The following is an 18,353-nucleotide window of genomic DNA, read 5'->3' on the forward strand; positions in this document are numbered from 1 at the left end:
GCAATGCAATGTGCTCAGTAGCCATCCCTTACCTTCATTCTATCCTGAGCCTCTCTCAACTGCAAACATATATGGAGCAGAGAGGTGAGTCAGAAACAGGTAAAATAAAAGAGTGAGGCTGAATGGGTGAAGGGGAATGGGAGGTACAGGCTTCTTGTTATGAAATGAATAAGTCACTAGGTTGAAAGGTACAGCATAGGGAATATAATCAATGGTATTGTGATAGTGTTATATGGTGACAAATGGTAACTACACTTGTGGTGAGAATAGCATAATGTATAGAGTTGTCAAATTACTATGTTGTACACCTGAAACTAATGTTACATTGTGTGTCAACTGTATTTCAATAAAAAAAAATAGGGGAAAATGATTTTTAAAATAGTGTGAGACAGAGGAATCAGGTAAGTGAGTATCAGTATTGGCAAATGGCTATTTCACATAATATTCGGTAATGTTTCTTAAGTGCTGAAAACATTTCATGACTTATTTTTTTAGGCTGTGTCAAATTATTCTTGGCATCAAAATGACTTGATCAAAATATGTACCATTTGATCCCCACAATAACATTATGAGGTAAACAGAGCCCGTCATCTCTGTTTTAAAGAAGAGGAACCTAAGGAAATTTACCCTTCACTCAGCTGGGATCTTAGATTGTGCCGATTTTTTAAATGCAGTATACTAGTATACTGGGATAATAATGCTATGTTATCACTACCAAGAAACAACTATTTGTTTTGAAATAGCTGTTAGAATGAGAGTACTCTTCAGGTTCTTAAGGGAAGTATTTGAGTGACTTCCAAACTCAAAAACCTTCAGAACAAGGGAGATTTGTTTGTTAGCTTGTTTGTTTGTTTGTTTTTAGGTACTTGAATGACTAACTTGCTCCTTGAAAAGCAAGGGAGCAGAAATCAAAGGCCTGATTGTACTGAATCCTTCTATTTGGTCATTATTCAGATTGGTTCCCAGAATGCCACAGTCCAAAGGAAAGATTCCAAGCTCTGTTTAAAAATCAGAAACTAAAGAGCTTACTCAGCATCCTGCTCACATTACTGTTGCTTGTATTCATCATTTAAAAGTCTTTGATAACTCCTTTTATGCAATAATGTTAGGCTTCGGGGAATATTCTCAGAACAGAGGAAGCACCTCCTGACCTAGTTATGATGTAAATGTTTTTTGTGACTATCCCCTCTCTTCAAAGACCTCTGGAACAGCCAGGCCCTTAGGCATAATTGAATCCGGGGGAAGAATTTTACCGGAATGCAGGTTTGTTTGTTTGTTTGCTTGCTTTGTGGTGCTGGTGGTGATGAAGAGGGAGCTTTCCCCTTAGTGGGGAAGGGGGAATTTTACAATGAAACTGGCCCTTGATGCTTACTTACCCCAGACTGATGAGGACATCCATGCTTGGGGGAACAGGTAATAATTTTTTTAGTTCTGCTTCAGTATCTAGGAGAGTGAGAATGTGTAGCAGCATTCTACTTGAAAGAACGTTCCTTGAATTTCCCAATTCAAAAGACTGCATGGAGCTAAGACAGAAATAAGAGCACTGAGGGACGAGGGACGTTTTATATGTCAACCCAAATCACAAAGGCAGGACTTTTCTAAGGATGTAAGAATTATATCTACCTTTTGGGGACAGGGGGTGGAGTGGAAAGAAGGGATTCTGGAGCAGATATCCCAGAACTATCCCAAGACAGAAACCTTCACACAAGGTTATCTAGCTCTCCTTAACAGGTGTAAGGGCAGGGAAGGCATTTGGTCCTTGAGGTAACGTTTGGTTGGGAAGTTACGACAGTGACGTCCACGTTTATAGCAATCCAGGTGACCCTGAGCGCAGGAGCACCCGTAGGACTGCGGCACAGAAAATACGCTAGCCTGCCAGTCGCCCCTCCCCCCTTGCATTCTCGGGGGATTGGAGTAGCATTGGAGTCGCTGACGCCATCCCTTCCCGCCTCTGACTCTCAGGGAGCATGCGCTTCCTTCCTCACTTCCTCTCAAGGAGGGAGAGAGAGTAAGGCTACGCCCTAGCCGACCCGAGGCCGGCTTCGCGTCACAGGAACTTCAGCACCCACGGGGCGGACAGCGCTCTCCTCCACCTGAAGACCTGACTTCCGAGCGCCCGGAGCCTTTCTAATCCCTTTACCGGGTAGCCGCGCGGAGTTCCACCGGCCGCTGGATCCCTGCCACTCTCCCTCCCCTCACCCGCCCTCCTGGCTCTTCCTGTTTTTACTCCTCCTTTTCATTCATAACAAAAGCCACAGCTCTGGGAGCCCGGCGCCGGGCTGCTTCTGAAGCCAAGCGTGGAAGAATGGGGTTCCTTTGGACCGGCACTTGGATTCTGGTGTTGGTGCTCCAAAGCAGCCCAATCCAAGCTTTCCCCAAGCCGGGAGGCAGTCAAGGTACGTGGGCACTTTTCTTCCCACCTCCCTTTTATTTCACCACGAAGAGGTAAAGCTTGGCAGAATCCCGTAAACTGTAAATCACCTTGCCTCTTTTCTGATCAGGTCGTATCCGTGCTTATTGACAGAGAAATCAGTTCGAATTTAGAGACAGGAAGACGGATTTTTCCCCCCACACTTTTTGAATGATAGAGTAATAACATGGGTTGTTTTGAAATATCTTATTTTGAAACTGGCGAGGGGGGCGGTTTTCCGCCTTAAAAAGTGGCATATTTTTTTTCTAGTTGTCTTACAACCTTTCTCAGATATTTTATTCTTAATATGTGCAGCAGATGATAAAAGAGCTTTTAATGTGCCAGGACTCCATAATCCAAATTATGCTCTATCTAGCTGGAAACAGCTGGTAAGAGAAGTGTTAGAACTAAATGTTAGATTTCTGGGCAGAAAAATAAAAGCGTGATTCTATTAACTCAGGAAGTACACAAGGATAATAAGCAAAGCGACGTTGATAATCATTGTTATTGTATAATCTTGATTATCTTTGTTAATACATATTTTTGTTTCACAGTCACCCCCAAAAATTTCTCCTAATATTTATTTTTCTTTTTTGGAGATTTTATGTAGTAAGAGACATATTGTGTCTTTCCACTGCATAATTAAATTTATATTTGTGTTTGGTTATTCTAGACAAACCCCTACATAATAGAGAATTAAGTGCAGAAAGACCTTTGAATGAACAGGTAGGTCAAAAATAAAATTATAAATGCTATTTCATTTTACTTTAGTTATTATATTTAATGTAATTATGCTGTGACATTTTAGCCATTTTGAATTCACAAACTTCAGGAGCTTAAAAATAAATTGACAGAAATTAGGATGGAAAATACAGTTTGGGAAATTGTATGTCTTAACAGTTATATACATAGAATTCTGTATAATACATAGAAATGACTATATAATAACCCAGTAAGCCCAACATCACATCCACTCTATTTTAAGACTGCTTAATTTATCAGATTTATCTTTCCCCAATATTACAGGAGAAGGGAATTAATATTTGTAGACCATCTGCCCTTTATTTTATCTCATTTAATCTTTATGGCAATGCTTTGAGATAGAAATTATTATCTATATTTTACAAATAAGAAAACTAAATCCCACAGAGATTAAATCATTTAGCTGTCATATTTGGTAAGTGGTGGAGCAATGATTTAAAACCAGGTCTACCTCCGATTTACTTCCCAGATTGCTGAAGCAGAAGCAGACAAGATTAAAAAAACATACCCTCCAGGTAAAAAGAAATTATGTTGATATAATTTTTTTTAAAAGGTTATGAAAATCTTAACTAAAATAGATGTGTTGGGCTTGGGGGTTTTTCTTCCAGAAAACAAGCCAGGTGAAAGCAATTATTCCTTTGTTGATAACTTGAACCTGCTAAAGGCAATAACAGAAAAGGAAAAAATTGAGAAAGAAAGACAATTCATTAGAAGCTCCCCACATGATAATAAATTGAATGTGGAAGATGTTGATTCAACCAAGAATCGAAGACTGATTGATGATTATGATTCTACTAAGAGTGGACTGAATCATAAATTTCAAGGTAAATGAGGAAAAAGAACTTTTGATTCCTATTTTCTCTAACTTGGAGTCTCCCCATTGTGGGTTAAGAGAAAGTCCTATGTTTTAAAAATAGCCTTTGTATATTCTTAGTCCTTTATTAGTCAGGACCAAAATTAAAACAAAGCCCAAATATTTCTGTGAGGGCTCAGCTTCACAGAAACCCAGATTTTATTTTCTCATTTTAAGGTTCCTTTACTGATGCTTTGAAAACAATTTAAATCTGCCATCTATATTTTATGTGATTGAATTCATTTTAACATTCCAATTTTTTTAACTATTAGTACAAAGAAACTATCATAATTCTCAAGTAATGAAATCAATAAAATACTCCTCACAAAAGCTGAAATATCCATTACTTTCTTTTCAGTATTCTTTTCCTAGTCATATCCGTCTCCGTGGGTCATTCTAACCTTTCCATGACTCTTAATTACCATCTATAGCCTCATGTCTTGTAACACTAGCCCACACTTCTCCTTCTCTGAAATATATATATATTACCTGTATATAAAATAGTTTTTTTCTCTATCCTCGATCACCACCATCCTTGTCCAAACTCTAATCATGTTTCACTTGAACTACAGCAAAATCTCCTAATGAATCTTCCAGCATCCACTCTGCCCTTTTCCAACTCAGAGCAGCCAGAGTGATCTTTTCAACACACAAGTATGAACTTGTCACTCTTGCATAAAACCCATTAGTAGATTCTTATTTCTCTTGGGATAAAAACCCAAATCTTTAATGTGGCTTCCATAGTCCTGGAAGGACAGATTCTTGTGTTCATCCAGCACACATGATCTGATAGAAACCTGTTCCTTTCATTCATGACACTTAATGTAATTTGTAATTTTACATTCCTAAGTGTGACTACTTATGATTTATGTCTTTCTCCTTAACTAACCTGAAAACTTCACTGGAACAGAAACATTGTACACCCAGTGTCTGAATGCTTATGAATTCACTGCATGAGTAGATGGATAAAGGAATGAATGAGCAAATAAAATAATACACCAGGGAATAAATGAACTATTATATCTGAGCATCGAGGAGGAGAGTGTGTTTTCTGTGCTGAGGACCACTGCTTAAGAGTGACTACAAATTTTCTTTAATGTTCTATTCTGCTCCATGGCCACAAGAGAATTAGGCTGGTTATCTCTGCCAGAAAACAACTACCAATTAAATATGATTTCATTGGATATCACAGCCTGAGGAAAATTAATAAGTGTGTTGTATATGAATGGGGTAGGGGAGATGGTTTATATTTTGAAACATTTCATATTGTATACTACTCATAGAAATGTGTTTCTCTTGAATTCTACTTTTTAACCTAAAATATTTGGACTAGAAATAGATAGGCACTGGGTATAGCTGCATACAAAACAATTTCAACTACTTTGACTGAACCGACCATTTGATTTAATAAAATTTTAAAAAATAGTCTAATGTTTGTTTGGCTACTTTTTTTTTTTTTTTTTGGTCAAACTGGTTGTATGTGCAGGTAGAGGCATAGATCTGTTTGTGATCTGACCACTAACCTGAGTAACTTATTTTTAAATTGTTCAATGTTTTATTACCATCCCAAATGGGTTCAGAACTATCAAGTCCTAGCCCTGATGGCTCTAGGCTTACCCTAGGAGTCATTTCAAGTCCACTTGAGACTACAGAGAAGACTTTTGGAGAGAATGGTCTATGAGTGAATTACTGGTCTCCCCTCATACCTTGGAAATCCTGGAACCAGGTGGGTTTGGGACCACCAAGTTAACTGGAACCTCAGAGGCAGGCAGACTTACATCCTAGAAGGGAGAGTGAGGGAGCAAAACTTCTGCAGTGTACTTTTACACATTTAGGAAACCTCCAGATGGTCTTGTAGGGCCCATCAGGTCTCCTTTCCTGTGTTTTCTACAGTATACGTGATTCAGGATTTTTCCAAGTGTCTTTTATGAAGTAGTGCTTTGGGGCTCCTGTGTGCATTCACCAAACAAATATTCATTGAACAATTACTATGTGTCAGACTATGAACTAGACAATAAGCTCTGTGTAGTTAGGTATCACACCTAAACTATTTATCAGTCTGTTTCCTGTTCTGGCCCATATTAAGACTTTAATAAAAAATGTGTTGGACGAATGAATGTCAGTTGCCATAAATAGATGCCAAGGATTTAAAAAATAACTGGGAAGATTGTGACTTGGAAGATGGTCCTTTTACATCCACTTACAATGTTGTAGTTGCTTTAAAAAAGTTATGGATGTTGAACTCATGTTTGGCTTCCCTCTGAGGGTATATATAGGAGGGTAAAATACGCTTTCGTGAGCAGTACAGAAGTCACTGAGTAATTCTGTCCATTTTAGAGAAGCCAGGGAAAATCAGTGGAAGGTAAAGAGCAATGTCCAAGTGGTCAACTATCAACCCATCTAGCAAAGGTCTGCTAGGGGAGGCCTGAGCTCCTGGCTCAAGAGAATGCAGTAGTGCAGCAGAACAAAAAGGCTGTTTCTTCCAAATATTGCTTATGTTCTCCCTGTTATGAAGTAAATGAACTGAAAAACAGTCATCTCAGTTATTTTCCAGCACCAGCAGGCAACCAGTACTCCTCCTTTTCTTCAGATCAGGGATTAAGTGGGAAGGGAAATAAATTTTTCCACCTCTGCATAGACCTTAGGTAGTTTCTGCTCCACATATTCCCGAGAGTCTGTCTAGCAAACCACAAACGGAAGACTCAGACCTAAATAACAGTTGAGTCTCTGCTCCTGAAAAAAAATGGATGAAGAACCCAATTTTCAGTCAGTCAGGAGGAGAACTGGTTTTATGGGTTTTTTTTTTTCTCCTTAGGGTGTTTTCTGTTTATTAGTCACTCTGATACACAGGGCTCAAAGGGCTCATAGCTAATGGATTGGTCGACAGCTCAGCAATAATATATTATCAGGAAGCTTCTAGTCCTCCATGTATAATCACCCTATTCAGTTTCCTAAGCTTCTTTTCAAACAACAAGAAAATGTTCTGCCTAAGGCAGCATGTATCTTCAGCTGTATAGATTCTGGAAGAAAGGTTGTGAGAGAAATTTCTTGTTTGAATCCTCAAAGTCACGGAAGAAAAGGACAGAATAAAAATAGAAATACTAGGCTCTTCTTTCTTTGAGTAAATATGATCAGAATTATTTAGGCAGAATTTGACCAGAGACTCAATTTCCATTTTCTCTAGAAGATAATCGCAGTTGGTACAAATCCACTATAAATAATAATTTTTTAGTTTTCATATAATACTGCACATTAGCTTTCATATAGTAATTTACAACTTAAAACATGCATTTACATCTTATTCCATCTGAGCTTCATAATAATCCCATGAAACAGATAATCCTATTATCTCCCTTTACAGTGGTCTAAGGATTTATAGGTAACAAGAGGCAACATGGGCTAAAATTCTGATCTTTCCAATCTGCCTTGTAAATTTGCACATATTAATATATTGCTTGATGTGGTGTAGGTTAGAAAAGACCAACTGATTCCTGAGAGTTGTCTTGGACATGGTGCAATGCTTCTTTGTCAACAACCCTACTGTGCCTTTCCTTCCCGATGGGCTCTTGCTTTACTCTAAAGTAGTGCTGCCAAATGTATTCCCAGGAAAGCCAAGGACACATATTTGCAAGCATCTCTGCAGAGATTTACATAGATTTACATATTGCTTTGTACAAATCTGTTGTCTTGTTTTAAAAGTTTAAATTTCAGACATATAAAATAAGTTCCCTACTCTCTAGAGAAAGGGGCTTATCACATTAAGCTGTCTTCCGTAAAGGAGTTCTGACACACGTTCACTTAGAAGTAAGTATTTATTCCAGATAAATCATAAAATCTTCAGTACACCTTCTCTGATTCTGGGTGTGAGGCAGGTTCCCCACTCTCAGCCCAGGAATTTGCCAGCAGAAGAAATACACGTGCAGATATTATGAGTCTACTCCTTGTATGGAAATGGAATATCAAATTATGTTTTGGACAATATGGCATATTACATAAATATGGCCCACTGGTAAATTTTAAAATACAACCTTGTTTGTATTATTAGTGAGAATAAAAAATGGAGAGGCCTTTTGTGTTGTCTTCAGATCTTCCTTTCTCTTACAATCACATAAGAAGCTTTCAGAATTTCCATTACCATCTTAGCATCTCACCTTTAAAGTAAAATTTTATTTCAAACCAAGGGCTTATGTGGACCAAGCAACACCATAAATGCATTCCAAACATATCTGAGTGTAGATGAGCAAGGTACAGATTATAAATATAATATGACACATGACCTCTGATAACTATGATGTGGAACTGTGATTACTCTGTCTAGATGATCCAGATGGCCTTCATCAACTAGATGGAACTCCTTTAACTGCTGAAGACATCGTCCAAAAAATTGCTACCAGGATTTATGAGGAAAATGACAGAGGAGTATTTGATAAGATTGTTTCTAAACTGCTGAATCTTGGCCTCGTAAGTCCTGCATGAGAATAAACCCATTTCTTAGTACAGTTTGGAATTTGCTAAGAATCCAAGCCACATGATCCAAGTTGTAGCCAAATGTTTATAATACCTCTAGTTTATATTAGGCACTGTAGGTTTTGAGGACAAATAAGACAACATTCTTCTAGGAACTTACAGTCTACCAAAGGAACTACACAAATATACACATGCCCACAATGCAAGCTGCATCAGAACCGTAAAAGCAGTTCAGCATGCCAGAGGATGGGTTATGTACAGTTGGGCAATAAGGAAGAGCTTCAGAGAAGGTGTTTGAAGTCAGCTTAAAAGGATGGTTAGGATTTAACAAGCAGCAGTAAAAATACGTGCGGTGTGAGAAGAGAATAACAGGAGCAAAGACATACAACGTTTGGGAAACTGTAAGCGATTTAATTGGATCATCCCTCAGCCTGGCTCCCAGCCCTTGTACTGCCCTGTCAGGCTTTAGTAGAGAGCTAAATTTGCCTGTTTCAGAGGTTTCCTGGCCATGACCTGCAGCGGAGGCTTGAGAAATAACCCTTTAGGGGCACCTGGGTGGCTCAGTTGGTTGAGTGTCTGCCTTGGGCTCAGGTCATGATCCCAGTTTCCCGGGATTGAGCCTCACGTCAGGTTCCCCACTTGGCAGGGAGCCTGCTTCTCTCTCTCCCCCCTGCTTGTGCTCTCTCTCTCTTTCTCTCTCTCTCAAATAAATAAATAAAATCTTTAAAAAAAAGAGAGAAATAACCCTCAAGATATTTCTCAAAATAAGTGTTCCATGGATTCCAAAAGACAGGCCTGATTACCTGTACAGCCCAAAAGTACTTTTTCCCAGGAATTGTGGGGCAGACACTAGAATGGCCAGCAAATAATAGAGGTATAAAAAAGGGTTATCTAGAAAGAGGGACCAAAAGATTCTCTCATCTTCTTAAAAATGTATTCAACTACAGAGTTTAGTCTAAATTTTTTAATCACAAGTATGAGAATACCAGTTATATATGTTTTCACTCCTTATAACAGATCACAGAAAGCCAGGCGCACACACTAGAAGATGAAGTAGCAGAGGTTTTACAAAAATTGATCTCAAAGGAAGCCAACACTTATGAGGAGGAACCCAATAAACCGACAAGCATGACTGAGAGTCAGGCTGGAAAAATACCAGAGAAAGTGGTATGTATGTGTGAATTCATATGCATGTTATGGGTGTGTGTATATGCATGTGCATGGGTATGTGTCTGTGTCTACTTGTATTTGTATATAATTAATGCAATCTGTATATAATTAATATCTTGGTGCCAAAGAAGATTTGGAGTATGTGACACGTTTAACCCACTTAGAATATATCCTCACAAAATACCAGTAAGTTAAAAGATATAAGCCAACTCTATGTTGAAAATGAAGATACAGGTTATATTATATTACACAGTAAAGGTTACATCTTAAACTTCACAGTAAATTAACCCATAATGTTAGGTGGAAATGTTATAACCATTCCACATACAACTGCTTGTATAATGTCAATGGACTGGAACCAAATATTTCACAGCTCTTTCAGTATATAACTTCTGTTCACAGAATGTCATCATCTGCCTCCAGAACCCAAAAAAAGAAACTCGGGTTGATTTGATCCTCTGCCACACCAGCCTGTGTTCCCCAGAGCTTGTCGCCTGATACTGCCTCTCTGTTATATCCTGAGCTCTTCCACCTGCTCTTTCCTCTTCTCATTGGTTCAGAGGCCTGGAACCATCCTTTACTAGTCATTCATCCTTCCTTCCCCTTCCTGGACTCTGTGCCTCTTCATCTCTTCTTTGGCATCCGCCAAGCTACTAAAATTTTTCTCCCCTCTGAATTCCCTTTAAAACTCTAGATGGAGCTGACCACAGAGGGATATAAGAAAATATCAATCTCTCCACCTCTCCTGTTTTCTCCACCAGAGCATCCAGACCCCATGGCTCCTCACCCCTCCAACATTGTATCCCAAATACAAGGAAAAAGAGTGTATAGGCCTATTGTTCTGTTTTAGGAGAGGCTAGAAAACAGAAACTGGGTCTGGATTTTTCTTTTCCAAGATAGCATAACAGCTCCCCTTTGGTCTCCCTACTTCCCATCTCCACCAGCTTTCATTTTTTTAAAACAGATTTTAAAGATCTACCCAAAACATTCTTGATTTATCAAAGAACTCATGACATTCACTCAAGCTAACCATCCGAACTGAAAGTGACATAGCTACTGTATTTTCCTGATCTTTCACTCCCATTTTGTACTCCTTATTCACCCATCTCGAAAACATCCATATGCTTGACCTGTTCACTCATGTCATCTAAATGCAAACGAAATGTTCATTCAGTACATATTTATTGAGGTACCAATTGTGAACCAAGCACTGGGGATGTAATGCTCATCTAAAAAGATAGAATCCCTGCTCTCATGAAGCTTAAGGTCTAATGGAAGAAGTAGATGGTTTTCAAATAGTCACCTATTTTAACTACAACTGCCTTAAGTACTCTGAGGAAAGAAACATGATTCTATGAGACCTCGTTAAAAAGGAACCTGTTCTGGAATTAGGCCCAGGGATGGCTTCCCTGAGGAAGTGAGTTGAGCCAAAACTGAAGGCTGAATAGGAGTTAACTTGTGAATATGAGAGGCAGTATGTAGAGAAGAATGTGTGGAATATCCAAGTAGCTCCAACAAGGGCAGGGTGGCTGGCTCACAGAGAGAGAAATGAGAGATGAGCCTGAGGATGTGGACCCAGGGCAGACCAGGCAAGGCCTTAGGTTCTGATCTTTATTGTAGGACCAGTGGGAAAACACTGGACAATTTTAAGCAAAGGAGTTACATGATCATATTTTTAAAAAGATAACTCTGGCTACAACATGGAAAATGCAGTGTTGGGAATAGATTAGAAGTAGTTGATGTACCAGTTAGAAGGTTAGAGATGAAAGTATCGGGACTAGAGCCAGGTAATGGAGAAAGAGAGAAATGTACAAATTTGGGACAGATTTTGAAAGTAGGGCCAACAAGGAAGGCTACTGATGAAGGAAATGAAGAGGAAGAGACAAGAAAGGCTCTTAAATTTCTGTCTAGTCCACTGAATGGACAATGGATCTATCCATCCATAACTAAGATGCAGAACACTAGAAATGGATCAGGTCTGGGAGAAAGAGTCCTGTGTACTTTTCCAGATAGTCCTTAAAATTTCACTGAGAAGTCCCCAAGTGTGACTGTTCTGCTAGGCTTTCCTGTATCCTGTTGTCAATTCTATGACTTCAAAGCTCCCCTCCTTGGTGAAAGGCATTTCTATGAGGAGACACTCATGAGAACTGACAGAGGGGAACTTGGCCAAGGAGGAACCTAGAAATTCCCTGTCTATTCTCCAGGAACAAGAGCCAGGGTCCTCAGGTGGAGCATATGTCTCTTAGCCCCAATGACCCTTCCATGTGGCTACATGCCCACTTGCCTGGAAAAGGGTTTGATCCTGCAGGAGCTTGCAAAGGAGGAGGTATTCTTGCACTTCACATTCAAGGGCACCACAGAAGAAAGAATCAAGCTGCAGCATAATTAGTTCTAACAAACTGTTAATTTTTTCCCCCAATGGAGACTCCAATGGCAGCAATTCAAGATGGTTTTACTAATGGACAAAATGATGAAACAGTATCTAATACCTTAACCTTGACAAATGGCTTGGAAAGGAGAACTAAAATCTACAATGAAGACAACTTTGAGGAACTCCAATATTTCCCAAACTTCTACGCACTACTGAAAAGTATTGATTCAGGTAAACACTGTTTTCTGACCATGTGGAATAGAAACAGTAATTCCAGGAAATACATGGGTGGGGTTTTTCTTCCTGTTTTCAGTTTCTAAATGCAGTCTTCAATGACATATATTGTGGCCTCGGGGAAAAGAGTTCACGTCAATTTTTTCAAAAGAAGAATACTAGTCATGAAAATATTCAGGAAAGGATAATCAGGAAAGGTGGAGCTTCTGGGTAGTTTAATCTTCTTGTTAACAGAGTGTTCATTTATTTGTTCAACAAACAGTTACTGGACATGTATGGTGTTTGGGACATTGAGGTGAGCCCTGTGCAGATGTAGAGAGAAATCAATGTCCCTATCTGACTTGCTCAGCCTCAAATCTTATTGCAAATCCTTTTTTTTTTTTCTTAAAGACTGTATTCATTTTCCTCTTGTAGTAGGAACAGTGTGTATAACATAACTTATCCTTTTAAAAATAATTCAGGTTTTTGCTTTTTAGACATTTTCAGCTCCGGTCTTGAAATGAGTTCAAATGAACTAAACATTGGACCACAGCAGGTCAGGAGCCCAAAACACACTTGGAAAATGATTTGTTTTTTAAAAACAAAGTCCTTGATGTGCCTTTTCTCTTACATGTACACCAAAATAGGTTAGCTGAAGATTTCAATTCATGTTTAGTTTTGATTAATCTTCAAGGAAGATTATAATGGGCAAATTTTCTTTTGTTGTTATTGTCCAGACAGATGCTCTGCACTGCTTTATGGCTTTTCCTCTCCCTGGTCAAAGATTCAGCCCCGGATTGAACATTTGTAATAAATAGTTCCCCAAGAAGTGACCTTAGAGTGAGCTTTCATTTCTAGGGAATATCCATTGTCCTTCAATTCCAGACATTGGCCAGATGGCACCAGCCCCTCCGCTGGTGTCTGCAGGGCTGGTACGTCTTGAGGGTCCATTCTCAGCCATCTTGCCCCATTGAATGGCAAATGCCCAGCTCAGAACCTTTGCCATCTTGGTGAGTCACTTCTTGTCAGGGAAGAACATCAGCAGGATACCATATACCTACACAGATGTGACCTTGAACAAATAATGTGATGGCTGAAGTTATTTACAGGCGCTTTTCCAGGATCTCCTCCCCATTTCCTCTCTCATCTTTCTTCTCTCCCAACTTTGGGACTTTCATGATATTTGAAAGATTCCACTGTATGGAACATTTTTTTATTTTATTTGTTTTTATCTTTCAGTTTCCTTGACCCTATTCTTAATTTCCTTTATTTTTATAGAATTTTAATTTAAATCCTTACACTAAGGTCTTTGACAATACCCATCTTTCTCACCCAAGGTCTGAACCAACTGAGAAATAATAAAATGGGTGGAAAACCAAAATATTTCTGATACTGATAAAGACTGCATTGTAAGGTTTGTAGAATGCAGCTTAGTGTGAGATCCAACCCTGGGCTTGCTCACTCCCTGTCCTCAGTCTAGTTCTTGGAACAGCCAATACCAAGGATCATTGGATTCTACAGAGCTGGCACTTGTCTCAGGTCCCTGCCTTCCACTGTTCCAGGGGAGCAAAAAGAAGAGTCCAAATCCCTATCAGTCAAGAAAGAAGACTAATGGCCATTGCCTACCAACCTCATCTGTAGGAAGGATGCAAAGATTGGGGGGGCGGGGAGGCTAGGAGTATTTAGAAGAAATCCTTAATTGTAGCTAAAAAGCTAAAAGAATAGGGAAAATGGGCTCTCCTCTAGCACCTTTCTTCAAAAATGGAAATAGATTTTTTTAAATTTTAGAATAGATATATATACTGAATGACTATAGAATCATTAGCCATCCTCTTCCACTAAGATGCAGAACACTATGCCAGTTATGAAGAGTTCCCAAGAAACTGTTGGTTTTTTTTTTAAGATTTTATTTATTTATTTGACAGAGAGAGAGCACAAGTAGGCAGAGCAGCAGGCAGAGGGAGAGGGAGAAGTAGGCTCTCCGCTGAGCAGGGAGCCCAATGTGGGGCTCAATCCCAGGACCCTAAGATCATGACCTGAGCCGAAGGCAGACACTTAACCAACTGAGCCACCCAAGCACCCCCCAAGAAACTGTTAATAGTGGTTACATATAGGGAGTAGGAGTTGGGGGGTAGGAAAAAAATGTTATTTTCACTATTATTTACTTATGTACTGTGGGAATATTTTTACTATATGCATATATTCTTTCAAATAAAAAAAGTTTAGAAAGCAATATATACTACTATTAAAAATCAACCTTATGTTATAAAAAATAAAGATACATGTGTGTTTTTATTTTCAAATATGAAGTTTGATTAGTGAAAACAGGTCATTCTTGCCCTCAAAAACATACAGCTTGAGTAAAGAAAAATTGTTGGGTCACAAATCGTCTTTCTTTTTGAGTTCATATTACCTCAGGTTGCAAACTGTCTCTTTATCATCTACTCTATTAATAAAATATTTTAGATTAATCTTTTTGGAGAAGTTATAATTGATTGCCCATTTCTGGAAAAGTTCAGTATATCTGTACATTATCTTGTATTCTGAATCAAGTCTTAGGCTTTCTGTAAATTAAATATATGTGGTTTCAGCTATAAATGTAGGGAGAAATATTTCGATAAGATGCCTACTTCATAAATTGACACTGAAAGAGGAAGCTATATTCCACTAGTTTTTTTATTTTTATTTTTTTTTATTATTTTTTTTATTCTTATGTTAATCCCCATACATTACATCATTAGTTTTAGATGAAGTGTTCCATGATTCATTGTTTGTCCACTAGTTTTTTTAAAAAATTATTTTGTCCTTTTATATAGAAAAAGAGGCAAAAGAGAAAGAAACACTGATTACTATCATGAAAACGTTGATTGACTTTGTGAAGATGATGGTAAAGTATGGCACAATATCTCCAGAAGAAGGCGTTTCCTACCTTGGTGAGAGTCCTATCTGTTTTGTTTTTACTGTAATAGTTTTCATTGTCCAAAGTTAAGAAGGGATTTGGCAATAATTGCTTCACAAATTTGATCATTTATGATGGATCTGAGTAACCGGAATTGACCAGCTTGATAACGCATATAAATAAAATTAACCAGAAGTTTTCAACTTTTTATAGATATAGCTTGAGTACAAACATTTCACATTTATTACATTTTGTCTTGTTAACATTTTCTAAATATCTCCATGGAGACAATTTTATTAAAATTTGACCCCCCCCCTTTTTTTTTCCAATTGTGTTTGGGTGGTCAGGACTAAAAGAGTTGATTTTAACCAGTGAGGTGTGTGTGTGGTGGGAAGGAAAGAGCCCTGGACTGAGCAGCAGAAAGTGATGCCCCCTGGTCCAGGTCGGCCACAGACAACTCCGTCCCATGGGGGAAGGCACTCACCTTGCTTGGCCTTCATTTCGGCATCTCTAAAATAAAGGACTTTGTGATCAATGATGGGGCTGGCTAACTACTGCCCATGGACCAAATCTGGCCCATTGCCTATTTTTGTATAGCACATAAGCTAAGAATTGCTTTTACATTCTTAAATGGTTGAAAGAAATCAAAAGGAGAATGGTGTGTGTGGCAGAAGCAGAGTATGTAAAATTCACATGGCAGCGTCCATACCTGAAGTTCTATTGACACAGCTGCACGCACCTGCTTCCTGCTGTCTGTGGCTGATCTTGTGCTACATCGACAGAGGTCAGTAGTTACAACACAGACCACAGATGGTCCACAGAGTATTTACTATCTGGCTCTTTACCGAAAAAGTTTGCAGACCTTTGATTCCTTGAACTTTGTAGATAAGCTTGAACATTCTCTCTGCATGTAGGTTGTTTAAAAAAAAAAAAAAAGCCTTTGGTTTTTCTGCTTGGTTTAGTTAATCAACAAATACCATTTATCCCTGATGTCCTTTGAGCAAGATGACCTCATGGCCCCTTACTCTGATCTCTAACAGAGGAGGAAGAATTAGACAGAAGAGAAAATCTCATAGGATAGAATAATCCAGAATTACTCTCTATGAACTCCATTTTTTTCCACAGGAAAATAATTTTACTGTTTTTTTTTCTGATTACAAAAGAGCATATGTATTTTAAAAAATCAGTCAATGCAAAATGATGTTATAAAAGAAGTAAAAAGGGGCACCTGGGTGGCTCAGTTGGCTAAGCGTCTGCCTTCGGCTCAGGTCATGATCCCCAGGTCCTGGGATCGAGCCCCGCATCGGGCTCCCTGCTCAACAGGGAGCCTGCTTCTCCCTCTGCCTACTGCTCTACCTGCTTGTGCTCACTCTCCGTCTGTCAAATAAATGAATAAAATCTTAAAAAAAAAAAAGAAAAGAAAAAGAAGAATTAAAAAAAATCACTCATAATACTGGCACCCAGGCGATATTCTGGTTTATATCCTTCCAGATATATACACACATATATACCTTGGTTGTTTCTTTGTTTTACCTTGTTTAACAAAAAATGGGCTCACATTATGCATAATGCTTTGTGGCCTACTTTACTCAACAGTAGATCAAAGGCATTGTTTCAGATCAATCACTGTTTCATACCAATACCCTGTGACTCAAATTCCACACTTAAGTCATTTATCCAATGGAACTAGATTAGAAATGCCACAAGGCTTAGGTGCAAGGTAGGTATTTCCATGACTGTTCATAGCTGTGCTATCCAGGATAGTAGTGGAAAGGGAATTCATTGCCTCATGTAACTGAGGAGTCCAGGAGCAGGGGTAGTCTGATGTTGGTTAGGTTTGTAAAGTCCACCAATAGTCCCCAGCACTGACTTTCCATGTGTTGATTCATTCCAGATAAGCTGCTCCATTATGGGAAAAAGATGGCTGGCAATCTCCATCCTCACAGTACAGCAATCCTAGCAGGAAAAGATCCTCTTGCCCCAGTGGCCCTAGCATTAAATCTCATGGTCCTGGCTTGCATCACAGGCTCCTCTTTGAACCAATCACTCAGCTCAGGGCGGTGGAGACCCTGAGGAGCTAGGCCAGGATTATTAGGCCCCGCCTGAGCCAAATGTGCTGAGAATGGGAATGGTCTGGGTTTTCTAAAGGAAAATCAAGGTGTAGTTACCGGAAAGTGTTGAGGAAGCCGAAACCACAGGTGTCCATTAAAGGCTTCAACCCCAGACATGTTCTAGCAGTGGCCCCAGAGAAGTGGAAGAGACTTCTGTAATTAACTGAGTAGGAGGCTGAGTTAAGGATCCCAAATAGTATAGAATAGTAGATTCCTAGAAATAAGATCCATGTCAAAGCATCTTAATCACAGTGTTAATATTGTGGAATTGCTTTGTGATATTTCTGTTGATGTTTAAACAGTTTTAGTAGAAGTTTGATATCATCTTTCAAGAAATAAAATATTTCGTATTTCTTCCCCTCCTCCCTCCAGAAAACTTGGATGAAACTATTGCTCTTCAGACCAAGAACAAGCTAGAAAAAAATGTTACTGACAATAAAAGCAAACTTTTCCCAGGTATGATTTATTTCACTATTTTTCTACCTTTTAGCACAATCACCCTTTGCATGAGTTCAATAAACATTGATCAACAATTATAGATTTCAAAAGTTTTAAAATCTGAAATCCAACCATAGGATTAAGTAGCTATAACCTTGGCTATTTTGTGGCTAGTCTCAGCATAGAAATCTGATCCTAACGAGCATTGAAAAGAAATGCAGGTCTTCGCTGAAGATTTTTAGGAGATGGCTGGTGGGGAAGGGAGGAGACTATATCACAAAACTGAGTCATTCTTCCTGAAATTCTCCTTTAGGCATTTTTTTCTCTCCCAAGATCATCATTTCTCCAGAACACTATTCCTGGTCATCTGTCTACTCTCTGCTGCCCCTCCACTGGTTTTCCCCCTCCAAGTATTCCTCTCTCCTCTGAGACAGTCTGTGCCCCTAGGTAGTGTGATTTACCCCCTCCTCTTGGTTTCTTCACTCCTGCATCTCCACCCATTGCACCACAGAACCAAGTAGTGCAAAGGAGCCTGCTTTGAGCGGGGGAGTAAGGAACAAAAAGAGAAAAGATCACATGTTCATATGCCTAATTTTGTGTCCCTATCACAGAAGTTATGTACATACATTTGATGGAATATTATATAGCTCTTTAAAATG

At 38.9% G+C, this 18,353-nt stretch overlaps 1 protein-coding gene across 1 annotated transcript in view; it reads left to right on the forward strand.

Annotated features, from left to right (window-relative positions):
* The first annotated feature begins 1,976 nt into the window (after positions 1 to 1,976).
* Positions 1,977 to 18,353, forward strand: part of SCG3 (secretogranin III) — a 36,218-nt gene continuing 19,841 nt past the window's right edge. Inside the window, exons 1-9 of the mRNA XM_031028135.2 lie at positions 1,977 to 2,396; positions 3,084 to 3,136; positions 3,642 to 3,687; positions 3,781 to 3,996; positions 8,344 to 8,486; positions 9,510 to 9,659; positions 12,087 to 12,264; positions 15,063 to 15,179; positions 17,629 to 17,712. Coding sequence (XP_030883995.1) covers positions 2,306 to 2,396; positions 3,084 to 3,136; positions 3,642 to 3,687; positions 3,781 to 3,996; positions 8,344 to 8,486; positions 9,510 to 9,659; positions 12,087 to 12,264; positions 15,063 to 15,179; positions 17,629 to 17,712 — 1,078 coding nt within the window. The 5' untranslated portion in view covers positions 1,977 to 2,305. The remainder of the gene's footprint in view (positions 2,397 to 3,083; positions 3,137 to 3,641; positions 3,688 to 3,780; positions 3,997 to 8,343; positions 8,487 to 9,509; positions 9,660 to 12,086; positions 12,265 to 15,062; positions 15,180 to 17,628; positions 17,713 to 18,353) is intronic.

Source organism: Leptonychotes weddellii, chromosome 9, assembly GCF_054177405.1.
Source record: "Leptonychotes weddellii isolate Sample4059 chromosome 9, ASM5417740v2, whole genome shotgun sequence".
NCBI lineage: Eukaryota > Metazoa > Chordata > Mammalia > Carnivora > Phocidae > Leptonychotes > Leptonychotes weddellii.